The following is a 15,449-nucleotide window of genomic DNA, read 5'->3' on the forward strand; positions in this document are numbered from 1 at the left end:
TTATCTATCTCCCGGAAAAATCTATAAAGAAAAAATTCATGCCTTTTTCAAGCATATCCGATACCTTAACATTTTAATTTCATACTATTTAATCTTCCGGTTTCCTATTGTGAGAAAATAAGCCTTGTTTCAAAATCAATAATAAAATTCTGACTCTATTTTGTAGTCTGATGCATTCAAAAGATACAGATGTTATATGCGAACATTTGTTGAAGAGCTAAATAAGAAATAAATTATCTTTTACACCTTCAAACCAATTTTTTTTATAAGTAATGGAGAATCAGAAGCCTCTTATTTTAATCTCCAATGATGATGGATATGACGCTAAAGGCATTAAAGCCCTTATCGAATCTATCCGTACATTAGGCGAGGTCCTCGTTTTTGCTCCTGATGGCCCTAGATCAGGCTCTGCTGGAGCAATTACTGTTTCAACACCTTTAACAGCAACATTAATTCAGAAAGAAGATAACCTAACAATATATAAATGCAATGGAACACCAGTTGATTGTATTAAACTCGCATTGAACGCATATGTTCCTCGCACTCCAAATTTAATCCTTGGTGGCATCAATCATGGCGATAACGCATCAGTTAATGTACATTACTCAGGTACAATGGGTATCCCAATCGAAGGCTGCATGAAAGGTGTACCATCAATTGGATTTTCTGTATGCGATTCATCACCAGATGCAGATTTTTCTGCAACAATTCCTATAGTACGTCAGATTTGCGAAAAGGTCCTTAAGGAAGGCTTACCAGACGGAGTTTGCTTGAATATTAACTTCCCGAAGAGAAACGAGTTTAAAGGAATACGCGTATGCAGGCAAACAAGCGCCCATTGGGGTGATGAATTCATAGAGCGAACACACCCACGAGGATCAAAATATTACTGGCCATCTGGAAAGTTTTACAACCACGAACCAGATGCTGAAGGAACAGACAGATGGGCCCTTCAAAATGGATATGTCAGCATTACACCAACAAAAATTGATGTTACTGCTTATGAACACATGAAAAGCTTAGAATCTTTCAATATGACTCTTTGAAATTTCTATCCATATAATAAAGTTACGTAATTCTTTCAAATTTTTACTTTTTTGCATTTAGATATATTATTTCGATTTTGATATTTATTTTTTCCATTCAATACTAGTTGGAACATCAATACCTACTAGAGGCAACATATATCTTGGAATTCTTTCGTAAAAATATGAGAAATATTATTAAAAATTCAGTAGTTTCCAGTTTATTTATTCCATATTGTTTCATGAATAACAAACTAGCATAAAAAAGTTGGTATCCCATAGTAAATTTTATTTTTTAAATCAATCAGAATTCCGTAATCTGAATTAAGATTGGAAGCAATGGGATTGATATATTAGAAATTAATTTTTCATTTAAAGCAAGATATTCATTATTATTAAATTAGAAACCACCCTATATTTCCAACTCTTGGAAAATTTTCATGACCCCCTACCCAGGGTCCTAAAATGGGTATTTTCCTCACACAGACACCGTGGTTTTTTGAGCCGGGAAATAAATAGCGCAGACAGTTTCTACATATAGAGACATGCTTATACTTAGAGTTTGACGGGAATCTAAAGTGATTTTTTTCTGCATCGCGAAATCTAATGCAATCTCAAAATCATGAAGAAACTGCGAATCGGAGCGCAATTTTTTAATATGTTAATATATAAAGGTACCCCTACTACTGCAAATGCTTCAAATGAAAATCTAAGAAATCAGATTAATTTGATCACATTAGTATAGTATTGGTCAAACCAAAAACTCATATGTTGATATATAGCCTATGGATATTCATATTATCTACTTTTCATTGAATTACATAAGATTTAATAATCTCATAAATATTCTTTTTAATTTTCCGAATTCCGTGTGCATTTAGATTGCCCATACCTGTATATAATAATTCTAGAATGGTTTGGTTAGATATTAAGTTTTTTAGATTAATATTTTAACATTTTGATAAAACAAGCATTTGTTCCATTTTAGAATCGCCATTGAACTCTAGTTTGACTAACATGATGTTGTATGATCAAATAAATTCTAACTTCATGAGATAAATTTTGAAATTAGAAAATGCGATATCTGACTCAAATATTTATCTGAACACATTTAACATTCAATGATAAACTAAAGTACTATACAGCAGATTCGATTTGGCTTATATTTTATATAATCAACTAATAATCCTATAAAATTGTGCTATTCACGTTGCTCAAAGATGTATTGAACATTCACTACTTGTGTATTGATAAAATTAGATATAGATTCTAATGTAAATCGATATTTTGAAAATTCATATATATTTTGTCTTGGTTTGGCATTTGATCGTGTTGAAACCGGAATTGCAATATATATCATCTAAATATATAACTATCAAAATATGAGCTATAGATTTTTAAATTATTCTCCTGAATATGAGTGACTAACATAATTATATTGAATTGAGTAGTAAGAATCTTAAATATTAGAATCTGACGATAATTTATTATAACTGTATAAAGGAACAAGACTATAAATGATGATGAAAATAAAGATTAAATTTACCCAGATTTGCTTTACTTTTACCACTCCCCATGTAATTTCTGGGGAAAACGATAATTCATTTTTTTATGGATGAATAGATCGTTTTCCTAGAAAGGACCTCATATCTCTGGCTAAAAAGAGTGTCAGATCCTAAATAGATTATTGATCTAGTGTACAAATCCAATAAAAAGCCTATTTTTTTGGCTTTTTTGGTGCTCATTTTTTCGAAGATCTACATGAATATGGGGAAACCATCGGATTTTTTTGGTTAACCCACATCTTCATGTAGTCTGGACTATCTTTCCTCGAAGGACCTCCTTACGGGTGTAAAAACTCATAAAGTTCTCAAAAGATTCATTCTCGATCTCCATGCTGAAAGAATTTACAATAAAAAAGAGATCTACGCATCAAACTACAGCCATAAATGAACTGAACCCCTAAAGCTCAGCTCTTAGTTTATCAAAAACGTCGAAATCCTTCTCATTGCAATCAAATTTTCTCAATAACTCATAAGAAAAATCGAATTTTGATTAAGCCGATGTTATAGGTATCACAAATTACTACAAACTTGAGCAATATCGAAATTGCCAGCAAAAGTTTGAAAGTTGCATTGCTCATATTTGTTTTGTAAACTAAAAATCTGCTTATATTATTCATTAATTTTTTATATATTATTCATATACTTTAATAAAAACAATACTATTTCACCTTAAAAATGAATTTCATAAGTCAATATTATTTTTTTGAAAATGTATCAATTTTCGATTAAAACAACATGAGAATAAAATTTACGCAAAATTATTTTAAAAAATGGTTTTAAAAATTTACAATTGATTAAGAATAAGATTGGAAGAAGTTTTGAAGTTTAATTTTAAGAAAAAAAATTCGGATATTATTCATGGATCTAAGTAATCTGATATTTGAGTATCGGCACTATGCATAAAACATATATTTATAGTTTTTTTGGATTTTTATGATTTTAAATATATTCAAATTTGGCAATCCAATAGATTTTTAAAAAATAGGTAAATAAAAATAGATTACATATGCAGCAGATTTAGAACATGAAACAAATCTTATAGTGACCCAAAAAAAAATTCATGATCCAAAAAAGAAAAAAATTGGCTAAATGGGAATCAAACCTTGGCATAATGAATCATTATGTCGGATGTTTCCACTACACCGGCAGTTCGAAAAATACCCTTGGTGGTTCTATTTAATAGCTACTCCCAACGATAGGCGGTGTCCCCAGCTTTCGAGAGGTGGTAAAAGTAAAGCAAATCTGGGTAAATCTGAAAATTTGAAAACATTAAGTGTATTGTGCACTCTTGTCGGTCACAGTGTCTCATTCCGGGAGACATTGTCACTGCATGTCTCCCAGAATGATATCAAGTTCCCCATTCATAACTTGAATGCGGAACTTTGACCGACAAGAGTGTATTGTGCACTCTTGTCGGTTGAAAGTTCTGCAATCAGAAGAAGATTGTTGAACAATCCGCCATTCCAGGAGGCATGAGCTTGTTATCTCTCCTGAAATGGCACATATTTGATAATTCATGGAGCAGAACTTTGCACGCAATCAGACAAAAGATTGCGACAGAGTAACTGGGAAGACAGCAACTTGAAGCGATAAGCTGCTTGGGTGCTGTCTCCCAGATGCATCTGTCGGGCAAAGTCTCAAAGGAGCAGAACTTTGCACGCAATCAGACAAAAGATTGCGACAGAGTAACTGGGAAGACAGCAACTTGAAGCGAAGTTTTGTTTTCGAGTCTTTGGTAAAGAAATCTTAACAAAAAAACAAAAAAAAAATTAGATAAAGTTGTCAATAACTTCATCAGTTAATGCTCACCTATGGGAGGTGTTTTGCGGGAGCTGGGGGTATCTTGGTGAGTACTCAGGAGGCCAAGAAGGGCACCCCAACCGACATTATCCTGATGAATTCAGTTGTCAACCATTCTGAAAACCGCCGAAGCCGTCGTGTGTAGAGAAATTGTTTAAATTTATTTTTTTCAGATTTAAATAAAAATAAGAAATGTTTACTATTATGGATTTTGAAATTTTTTTAAATTAAGAGTAAGTAGTATATAGTGCGGGTTTTGTGACTTTTTTTGTAAACGTAAGAATTCATACAATATCGAGTGATTTTGTATCATTTTTTTTAACATATGAAGTAAAAAATGTATGATTCTTACGGTTTTTATTCTTACGTTTTTGAATAAATCAAGATTTAAAAAATTTTCAAAATTGTAAGACATTTACACTAAACCCATACATAATGAAATAAAAAAAAATAAAAAAATAAAAAAAATAAACTTTAAAAATTCATGTCTTACATTTTTGAATAATTTATTTTTTAATTTGTATGAAAATGAGTGGATCAAGATTCGTAACCGTCAATCAATTAATGGATGCTCTTTCACCAATTCTTGAAAATGTTAAACAAGTAGATGTTTATTTCGATGATTATGTAGAAAGTTTATTATAAAGGTAAGTTTAATATTAAAACTTATTGCTTTTGCATTTGATAATAAATTAATTGAAAATGCAAAAATTTGGGAATTAATTCCAGATATTGAATATATAAACAAATATTAATGATAAAATGGTTTAAACAAATTCCAACCACAAAAGTTCTTTGTAAATTAATGATCAAAACTGAGGAAAAAGAATTTAACGGGTTTAAATATCATCCAAATAAAGTTTCAGAACTAGAAAATGAAAAACTTCAGAAAAAATTAAACGATAGACTTTCAAATGATCGTATTGAAAAAATAAATAAACTAGCAGAAGTTGCATTTAATAATGAAATATTTGATGAATATAACCTTGAACTCAGTGATGGACTTTAAGTCCTGGGCACTTTGTGCCTTGAGCTTTAAGGACCCGGGCTCAACGAGTCATGATTTATGAAATCAATAATTTGATTTATTCGCTCTTCAATAATTTCTATTCTTTTTGTTAAATCATCAATTTTCATTAATGAGGTGATTCTTGATTGAGGAATAGATTTCAAACTAACCACTCCTTTTATTTTTGAAATTTTGAATCCATCAACTTTAAACATTTTATTCAATTTACATGTTGTCAATTCTTCAAATAATTTTTTATTATTAGCAAAAAAAAAAAAAAAAAAAAAAAAAAAAAAAAAGGTAGTGGGGCTTCCAGGCACTTCGTGCCCTCTAGCCCCGAAGATGTTTAGTATAAATGAAGTTCTTATATACGGGTCTTCCAGGAGCTTTTCACAAATTATATATGTTTTCATGTTTTGTCACTTTTCTGTCACTTTTCAGGTAAAAACATTTTTATTATATATATAAAATGAATTTTACAAAACCACCGTTACCCTTCTTTGGAAATAAGAGTAGATGTAAAGATATTCTATTGAGAGAACTTAAGAAACTACCGAATGGTCTAACATTTGTAGATTTGTTCGGTGGAAGTTTCTATATATCCCATTTGTGCCATACAATATTCCCAGACTCAAAGATTATATGCAATGACTTCGACAACTATATGGACCGTCTCAAACATATACCAGACACAAACAATATATTGAAAGAGTTAAAAGAAAAGATACCTATAGGTAAGATGGAACGTATACCATTAGATAAGAAAAATACTGTCAGAGAGGTTTTGAAAAAGGCAGAGTATATTGACTGGGATAGTATATCTGCTAGACTATTATATAGTGGTGCTATAAGAGTTCATGACATTGAAACATTTATGTCAAAAGTTTTATATCTTAACTATACAAATGTTTTCAAAGAGAACATAGAAAAATATACTGAGGGTATAGAGTTTGTGAGATGTCATTGGACAGAGTTGTATGAAAAATATAAAAACAAGGAAAATGTTTTCTTTATAGTGGACCCGCCGTTCTATAACACATGGGATTTTCAATACCAAGTAGACTGGACTTTGAGAGACTCTTTAGAAACTTTAGACGTTTTACATAACCATCCATGCTTTTACTTTACATCCGATAAAAGTGGTTTGGAAAGTGTCATGAGATGGTTAGAAGATATACATGACTATGAGTTTAGATATGACAAGATAGAATATGAGAGAGGTCCTATAAACTGGAGAAAGTGTCATAACAAAGAAATTTTATTGGTAAGTAAATGTGGTTTGAAATAGGACTACTTGTTTTAGGTTTTTTCCATTGTGTCATTTACTTATTTGACGTGGCAGAAAGATATAGAGAATATGAAGATGAACCAATGCCTGCAAATGTCCAGTATATGTACTCGTAAGAGATATTTTTATCTAATATTAAATGGACGCACAGAACTTAGCGAATGCACAGCAACCTGGACAACCAAACCCAGAGAATATTCCAAATGAAGTTAGAATACAAACTGCAATGGCAAACTATGGTCAAGTGCCAACAGATGTACAAATGCAAACTGCCATGTCAAATGACGCTGCGTTAGGTTTGCCACCATGGTATGCAAATATGAGATGGAAAGAGTTTATACAAACCCTGAAGTGGGATATAAACAACTTTATGCAGATGACGCGAACACAGGAGTTGACCCAGAATATGTTTTCTACCAGAGGAGAAACAGAATGTATGAGCTCCAGTTAAAGAATGCTATGGAACTCAACAGGAAACGTAAGAGACTAGGCGGACATTAGATTTTTACATAGTAAAATGGGTTTCTTCAGTAAGATAGGAAACTTCTTTCGAAATGTTGGAAGAGGTATATGGAATGGAATAAAAACCGTAGGAAGAGGAATTTGGAACGGAGTCAAAAATATTGGTAAAAGAGTAGGTCAGTTCGTTGGTATTATACCTAAAGACCCTGAACCAGAAGAACAAGCTCCTGTTATACAACAGCCTGAACCTGCACCACAGTCTAGTTGGCAACCAAATCCAACACCTCAACCGTATTAAAAAATCATATTTTTACCGTTCGATAGTAGTTGTATATGAAACTAAGTTCTAAGTAAAACGCGTGGTATAATGGAATTATTCTCTTTCTTCCATCTGTAGTAAACCATACTTGAAAGTCTGAAATACTTCCACTTGGTGGTTCGTATAGCTTTGTAGGTTTTTCGTAAAAGTCATTTGCCAAGCATAAGAAAGAGTTTTGGGCGCCAGAAAATGAAGCATGAACAATAATAGCAGCTGGGTCGAAAACATCTTTAAATAAATATGGTTCATCTCTTGCATATCGACTGTAAATATTTGCTAAAGGAAGTTCGACTTTCTGATTTAACATTCTTTGCAATAATACCATGACATTGCAGTGAATTCTGTATATATTTGTTCGTCTTTCTTTGGATTGTCTTCGTAGATTTGAAATGACACTTGTGAATTTTGTTTGTCATATACAATTCTCACATAAAGTGTGCTCTCGGTATTTGCATATTCATCAGCATATTTTGCATAACATGAATTTATTTTATCTTCTATATTTTTTAACGCAGTCTGTAGAGAAGATGAAAGGTCAACTTGTATTAGCTCAATTTCTTCCCACATTTTTCGTTTCCCTTCAGATATATAATCTATATGAAACCTTACAATAAATGGAAAACTTTTATCTTCTACAGACACAAACTTCATTCTACGAAAGCCAATAGCTTTTGTGACAGATGGGTCTCTTAGCCATCTTAGTGGGTAGTCAAAACGATAGCCTTCATGCTTTACGGTCTCTGTCTCAAACTTTTGACCGACATTAGTAAAAAGTTCATCTAATGGTTTAGTTGTAGCAACTCTTGAATTTTCTTTTTCTATTGGAAGCATATTTTATCTAGAATAAAAATGTCAAATGAAACAGCGTCTATGAGAGAAATACAACACAACCGACAACTCATTATGCAAGCTCTAAATAAGAACACAACAAACTTTTCAAACTATTCTAAGATATCTGAGTCATTGAAAGAAGGAAACTTAAAACTGACATTAAACCCAATGACAGATGAGTTTCTGTTTCAAGACAATAAGAACCATACTGTCTGTATAAATCCAACAAAAGGAACTTTAAACGAGAAACCTATATCTGAACTTCTTTTGAAAGCAGATGTTGGCAACAAAGCTGACAAAGAATATGTAGACGATGCAATAGCAAAAGAAGAAGAAAGAGCTAACAAAGCTTATGCAACAAAAGAACATACTCATCCTGAACTAGCAGACAAAACATATGTTGACAATAAAATGTCAAGTGAAGTGACAAGAGCTGAAAACGAATATTCTAAAAAGACTCATACACATACTATATCTGAAATAACAAACTTACAAGAAACCTTAAACAGGAAAAGTGACGTTGGACATACACATACTATATCTGAAATAACAAACTTACAAGAAACCTTAAACAGGAAAAGTGACGTTGGACATACACATACCATTGCAAATATTGCAAACTTACAAGAAACCTTAAACAGGAAAAGTGACGTTGGACATACACATACCATTGCAAATATTACAAACTTACAAGAAACCTTAAACAGGAAAAGTGCCGTTGGACATACACATACATCTTCTGAAATAACAGACTTAAACGTTAGCCTTGAAAATAAAGCAGATAAAACATATGTCAATGAAATATACCAAAGTTTGCTAGGAACAAAAAATATTGAAACTATGGTTGGTGACTTTTCTGTCAATGAAGAAAACAAATATTTTAGATGGCAGTTGGTACAGTCCTTAGAAAATGGTACACGGTATAAACTCATTCCGAAAAATAACAATGAAATGTATGTAAGCTATAAAAAGAACGATGGTACACAAGTTAAAGTTCCATTAGACAACAACTGCTACTTAAACTTATATGGAGACGAACAAAAGAAATATTTAAGAGTTTATGAAATGACAGATATGACATTGCCTGACCCAGCTCCAGCACCATACTATTATGACTATGGAGATGACGTTAGAACACCACATGTAGATGAACAAAAGCTAACATTATATTTAGATTTTTATAGATATAAAAGATATAATGCAATAGAAAAAACGAGAATAGTATACTATTATGAAGATGACAGAAATAAATATTATAGTCAAGACTTTACCTACCCTGAAAACATAAGATTATATTATAAAAAATATTCTGACACAAACCAGAAGAAACCTGAAATAGTTGCACTATATTTTAAGTTCAAAAGAGACAATCCTATAATATCTCATATGTTTGATTTAATGAACCCAGTAGGTTCTATTTATACATCTATGGAAGCAAGAGGTCCTCAAGTAATGTTTGGTGTTGGTGCATGGGAACAAATAGTCGACAGGTTTTTGTATTGTGCAAACTCTTCAAAGGAAACAGGTGGAAGTAAAAAGATATCTGTCGACAACTTGCCACCACATAGTCACTACATAGATTTAAGTACATCTCAAGCAGGTTGGCATAAGCATAGATATTGGGATTGGTCAGGAATGACAAAAGGTAAAGGATATGATGTTAAAGACGACGTTAAGTTTGCTATAAATTGTTACTGGGATGACACGCAGGGAGAAGGAAACCATACACATTTCGTTTCAGGATATACGCAAACAACGGGACAGAGTAAAGACTACATGCCACCTTACATGACAGTTTACGCATGGTATAGAATTGCTTAGTCGTCATTTTCAACTTCTTTAGCATATTCGTCTGGAGTTGTCTTATATTTGTTAGGAACTGTCTTTGAAAGTATACCACCTTGAACTTTGACAAGTTTGAAACGAGGTCTGACAATAGTAGTTTTATCTTCTGCTTGCAGTCTGTACATTTTGCCATGTTTGCCTAAAACTTCATAATATTCTCTTGTATACTTTCTTCTATTTTTACGAACACGAATGCGAGTACCTGTCGAGTTCCCATTGTTGTCATAGTCAATAGTATTTTCATATGGGTCGCGTTTAGGTATTTCTATTTTTACTTTGTCACCTTTCTTAAGTTTGAAGCCTGGCATTCTTTCTTGTTTGTCTCTTTTGACTAAATTATTAAATATATAGTCTTTCTCTAAGTCAGGGTTGTTTTTCATTTCTTCAGGGGAGTGGTTTCCCAAACCTTTTTGTTTACGGTTATTGTAAATATTTAAAACTTGTCTCATCTTTGCCTGGGAGAAGTGTCTATATTTGTCGTCATATGACATTTCATCTACCTCACCACCTTGTGGTTGATTTAAGTCTCTTAAGATTTTTATACAACTGTCAATGACACCAAGAGCAGAATGGTTTTGGTCGACAATGAAATATTGGTTTACATTTTTTGAACGCAGATAGTTTTTAATATCGTCTGATTTGAAAGAACTTTCACAGTCAGATGTCAGTTTTGTTGGATGGTATTTGTCAACGAATATTGTCAAAGCAGTTTTTACATCTAAAATATTTTGGACTGTAATGGTATGGCTTCACAGTATCTTGTGTTTTGACCGACAAATATTAGCCAGTATGGTGGTCCATCTTCTCTATACCTCGGAATGTTTTCCAAGATATCCATAAACCAACATTTGGTGTTGAACTAAAGATTTTTATCATGAGTGCTTTCTTTGTCGCTTTAGAAACATAGGGGTCCTTGTTTGGATTCGTCATTTTTTAACCCATAAGAAATGGGTTTATTTGGCGCATTAGCAGGAGTTGCATCTAGATTTTTGCCCGCAGTGGGAACAATAGCCAGAGGTGTATTTGGAGTTGGAAGGAAGATTTTGAGTACATTAGGTATACTTAAAGAGAAAGCACAACCTATTATACAAACTGTACAGAAAGGTTGGGATGTAGCACGAGATGCAGCAAATCTTATTCCAAATCCTGAAACAAGAGGAAAAGTTCAAGGATGGATGGATAATGTAGGAAGACAAGCAGGAAACTATTATAACAAAGCAAATGACTACTATAACCAAGCAGGACACTATATGGACCAAGGTGAAAGATTCTTTAACAGAGGATATAACCATGCACAACAGTGGGTAAACAATAACCAACCGCAACCACCTCAAACGTGGGGAATGTAAAGTTTTTTACTGAGATGAAATGAACAATACAGCATTGAGACAAATGGGTTCAAGATGGATTTGTCGACTTCCAGCAGTTACACAACCACGTGTTTGTCAAGTCCTCCTATACCTCAGGAAGTTTTAGACCGACTTAAAAAACCTAAACAACCAGTTGAAAACAAAACAAACTAAAATTTTTTACTGAGATGAAATGACCGAAGAAGTTGAAACGGTAGATTTGACACCACAAACAAAAAGTTCAGAACCATTGTCAAAACCTGTCAAAGAACTTACAGATGAAGAGAAAAATTCAATAATAGAAAGTGCCAGGTCTGGAAATACAAACCCTAACTATAAAGTCACTTTTCATAGAAATGGAACGGCTAGTATCAAAAAAGAAACAGACTCTCACAAATAAAATATTGAAGTCTGAAGGAGCTTTCGAGACAACAGATGGAAAAGTTTACTTCACTGACCAACAGTTCATTATAGAACATCTCATTGACTTAGAGTCGAAATATTCTAAACTTTACAACAAACACAAAAAGTTGAAAGGAAAACAAAAACAAATGGCATATATATTTATGAAGATGTTGACAACACAACTGTTCCTGCAGGTGAGGTAAAGTCAGAGGAACCAAAAAGTGACGAAAAACCGATAGAAGAAGAAAAACCAAAAACTGAAGATAAACCAAAACCAAAGTTTAGTTTGGAAACTAAACCAAGTCAACCTTCATTAGCTGGTATGGGTTGGCGTCAAAGGCTTCTGGTAGCAGGCGGTTATGTAAAGTAAAGAAAAAAATATTTTTTTTATTTTTATAAAAATGCCCCCGCATAGAATGGATAGAAAGTCTGCTAGAATAAAAGCAGAGTTGCAAAGATATGGCTGGAGAGTTTCAAAGAATTTTAAATATAGGAAGGGAAGACCCATAAAAGTCTATGACAAACTGTCTGGTCTTCGCTACGAAATGGACATAGAAACAGCACGTGCAAATTATCCAAACAGACTAGAGAGGTTAGAAGAAGAACGTCTTATGGACATGCCTTTCGATGTTAGTGAACCTCAAGTTGAAGGACACGACGGCTTTGCCAGATTCTACTGGAAACATGACGAACAATTGCATCCTTTGAGAAGGAAAAAAGGTAGTGCAGAGGATGGTCATGCTCCCATGGAAAGAACAAGATATGCATATGAGAAGTACCGTGAAGTTAGAAGTCAAATTACATCTGGTCGAACCTTTACAGTAAACTTTGACGAAGGAAAGAACAAAGAAGGCTTCATGGGAGTACTTGCTGCAATTCAAGATGGAAATAAGAAAGGATACAATCTCAGATTGACCATAACAGATTTGGATGGTCACATTTACTATGCACATGGCAATGTCACAAAGCTGCAATGCTTCTTGACGCTTTCAAGACTACAAAGAGAGAACAAATGGTTGACTCCGACTCAGACATTTTGAATGCAATTGAAGGAATTGCAAGTGTCAAGTTCGAATGGTACCAACCTAACCCTCAAGCAGTCAGACAACATGCTGGATACTTCCCGTTCATAAATAAGTCTGACATTGACTTGACAAGGTATGGAATTTACAATTCAATTGAAACAATTGTCAATGAACCTTGTATTCTTACATGTCTCAGGAACTCTGGTCTTGTTACAGATGAGAAGATGAAGTATCTTGAGTCATGTGTGAAGACAAGGTACATTCTCAGAGGTCAATTGGCAAAAATTGCACCGTTGGCAAATGTCAATATCCGAGTCAGCATACCTACAGCTAAAGGTTCTTCACATGACGACTATGTTGTTGAGTTCAATTTACCATGGTTGAAGATTGCAATTGTCCACAACCACTTCATGTTGAACGAAAGTCTTACAAACCCATTGTTCGGAAAAGGCAAATGCAACATTGTCAGAGCTGTTAACATTCTTTTCGAGAAAGGCTTGTTGGAACCGATTCCAGATGACAAGCTGACAGAAACTTTTGTACCAAAAGACGAAACAAACTTTTCATTGTTAGCAAGACCAAAAGTTGTTCCAGACAAAGTTATAGCACAAAAGAAGTACACTGTTCCAAAAGGAGTTGGATTGTTCGGATACCAACCTGAACCAGAAGAACTTCCAATGAGGTTGCAAGAACTTCAAGATGCTATAAACAAACTTCCATTGAGACATCCAATCGACGTCAAATTGTATTGGAGAGCATCGGAGTTAGGTCAGAAGGTTTTATATGAAAGGTTGCTTCGACGATGTTTATGAGATAGCAGGCGAAGTTTCTCAGAAGATAAGAGACTCACTTGAATTTCCACGAACTGGACCCATTGGTTGCGACAAGTTCGACTCAAACGAAAAGATATACTATGTCGACCTTAACGCTGCATACATGAGGTTCGTCCAATATATCCCGACTGGAATTCCAAACGAAGACGGTGAGTTCCCAGGAAGGAACTATACAGTTGGAAAAGTCATACAACAACTCTATGATATTAGGAAAGCTTCAAACCCCAAACTTGCAATGACACTCAAATTGCTTATGAATTCGACATGGGGATATTCCATTAAAAAACCTCAAAAGATGAAGAGTAAACACTATGAGAAGGTCGACAACTTTGTTGAAAGGTTTTCTCCTTTTGTTTTGAAATACGAATTTACTCAAGGTCAATGTGGCTTAGTAACCACAGTAAAACCTATTGTCGAACATTGGTCTTATCCTCAGTTCGCAAAAGCAGTCCTTGACAACTACAATGAGTTCTTCTCCGATGTTAAATCGAAAGTGAAGGTATACTATGAGAACATTGACGCACTCATGACGAACGAAGAAGGATACAACAAACTCATTGAAATGGGTTTAGTCGGTGAAAAGATGGGCTGTTTTAAGCTAGATAAGGTATTTTCAGAAGTTCATGTCCTCTCCAAGCGCAAGTACTGGGGTATACTTGAAGACGGCACAGAAATAAAACATTGCATGAAGTAAAAAATTTTTATTCGAATTTGAATTTAAATGTGGGAATTCTTGGGAAAGGGTTCTCTCTGTTTGGAAGTAGTATCCAAGGACGCTTGGCAAAGAACTTTATAATGGCTTCCTTCTTTGCTTGCTTTATGTCGTCGAAAGGAGTGTTTTCTGGTATTTGAATTGGAATTCCGGTCGAAGTCTCGAGATTCAAGGCAGCCCTTCCCGTTATCCAACAGTTAACAAGCTTGCCTTTTACATTCTGCCTGAGGAAGTCTTTAACAAGCTCGTTAATTTCAATTAGGTAAACTGCCTCATCTAATGGCTCGATGTTGTCCATTGCTACTGTCAGAAAAAGTACTGCTACTGTCAGAAAAAGTACTGCTACTGTCAGAAAAAGTACTGCTACTGTCAGTAAAAGTACTGCTACTGTCAGTAAAAGTACTGCTACTGACAGTAAAAGTACTGCTAGGAGCAGAAAAAAGGAAAATTTGAGAGGGTTTTCGACGATAAAGTACTGCTACTGTCAGTAAAAGTACTGCTAGCTGTCAGAAAAGACTGCTACGTAAGCAGAGATTTTTATCGTTGTGGTCCGACGTTAAGCCACAAACCGAATGTCCGACATTCCACCAAAAAATATTTTTTTATTTTTATTGTAAGAACAGTATGACAGTCGAAGCAAAAACGTTCACGAACAAATCTAATGGCGAAACATTCACAAAAGGCACTTAAAACGGTATTGAAGTCTTACGTAGAGACAAGGATGGTTATGTAAAATGCAACAAAGATATGTCAGCAGTTTAGGAAAGACTTTAGAAGGTTGTTGGAAAATAAGTCCTGGAAGAGTATTTTGAGGCATTTTGTGAAGAATATACCAAACCGCGGAAAAAGCGGGTTGTTTTTATACAAAATTCATGCAGGAATTCCGGATGAAAATCAAACAGTTAGAGGAATGTATGTAGACCCAAGACTTGTAAACTATATAGCAATGTGGGCTTCACCAAAATATTGCATAGCAGTTGG

The 15,449-nt window shown here is 33.9% G+C and overlaps 6 protein-coding genes and 2 pseudogenes across 8 annotated transcripts, besides 1 other annotated feature; all 8 read left to right on the plus strand.

The window, feature by feature from the left end:
* Positions 1-173: 173 nt before the first annotated feature.
* TVAGG3_0152030 (survival protein SurE family) lies at positions 174-1,164 on the plus strand (the record flags this gene model as incomplete). Its single annotated transcript, XM_001301982.1, has 1 exon — positions 273-1,046. One exon carries the CDS (start codon positions 273-275, stop codon positions 1,044-1,046), a length of 774 nt encoding a protein of 257 aa, XP_001301983.1.
* A 4,704-nt stretch (positions 1,165-5,868) lies between these two features.
* Positions 5,869-6,687, plus strand: TVAGG3_0152040 (phage tail repeat-like family; the record flags this gene model as incomplete). Its single annotated transcript, XM_051224694.1, has 1 exon — positions 5,869-6,687. One exon carries the CDS (start codon positions 5,869-5,871, stop codon positions 6,685-6,687), a length of 819 nt encoding a protein of 272 aa, XP_051109680.1.
* Positions 6,688-6,826: 139 nt separating this feature from the next.
* TVAGG3_0152050 (uncharacterized protein) lies at positions 6,827-7,133 on the plus strand (the record flags this gene model as incomplete). Its single annotated transcript, XM_051224695.1, has 1 exon — positions 6,827-7,133. A coding segment is annotated over one exon (307 nt), but the record flags the coding sequence as incomplete, so codon positions are not given.
* A 71-nt stretch (positions 7,134-7,204) lies between these two features.
* On the plus strand, positions 7,205-7,447 carry TVAGG3_0152060 (serine threonine-protein phosphatase family; the record flags this gene model as incomplete). The annotated part of the gene is made up of 1 exon (XM_051224696.1): positions 7,205-7,447. The coding sequence occupies one exon, from the start codon at positions 7,205-7,207 to the stop codon at positions 7,445-7,447; it is 243 nt and encodes an 80-aa protein (XP_051109682.1).
* Positions 7,448-8,749: 1,302 nt separating this feature from the next.
* Positions 8,750-15,449: part of a mobile genetic element that runs on past the window's edge.
* Positions 9,140-10,120, plus strand: TVAGG3_0152080 (phage tail repeat-like family; the record flags this gene model as incomplete). The annotated part of the gene is made up of 1 exon (XM_051224697.1): positions 9,140-10,120. The coding sequence occupies one exon, from the start codon at positions 9,140-9,142 to the stop codon at positions 10,118-10,120; it is 981 nt and encodes a 326-aa protein (XP_051109683.1).
* Positions 11,904-12,268, plus strand: TVAGG3_0152090 (annotated as a pseudogene). Its single transcript has one exon. A coding segment is annotated over exon 1 (365 nt).
* TVAGG3_0152100 (uncharacterized protein) lies at positions 12,315-12,857 on the plus strand (the record flags this gene model as incomplete). Its single annotated transcript, XM_051224698.1, has 1 exon — positions 12,315-12,857. A coding segment is annotated over one exon (543 nt), but the record flags the coding sequence as incomplete, so codon positions are not given.
* On the plus strand, positions 13,601-14,450 carry TVAGG3_0152110 (annotated as a pseudogene). The gene has a single exon. A coding segment is annotated over exon 1 (850 nt).

The sequence above is a fragment of the Trichomonas vaginalis genome, chromosome IV (assembly GCF_026262505.1).
Source record: "Trichomonas vaginalis G3 chromosome IV, whole genome shotgun sequence".
NCBI lineage: Eukaryota > Parabasalia > Trichomonadida > Trichomonadidae > Trichomonas > Trichomonas vaginalis.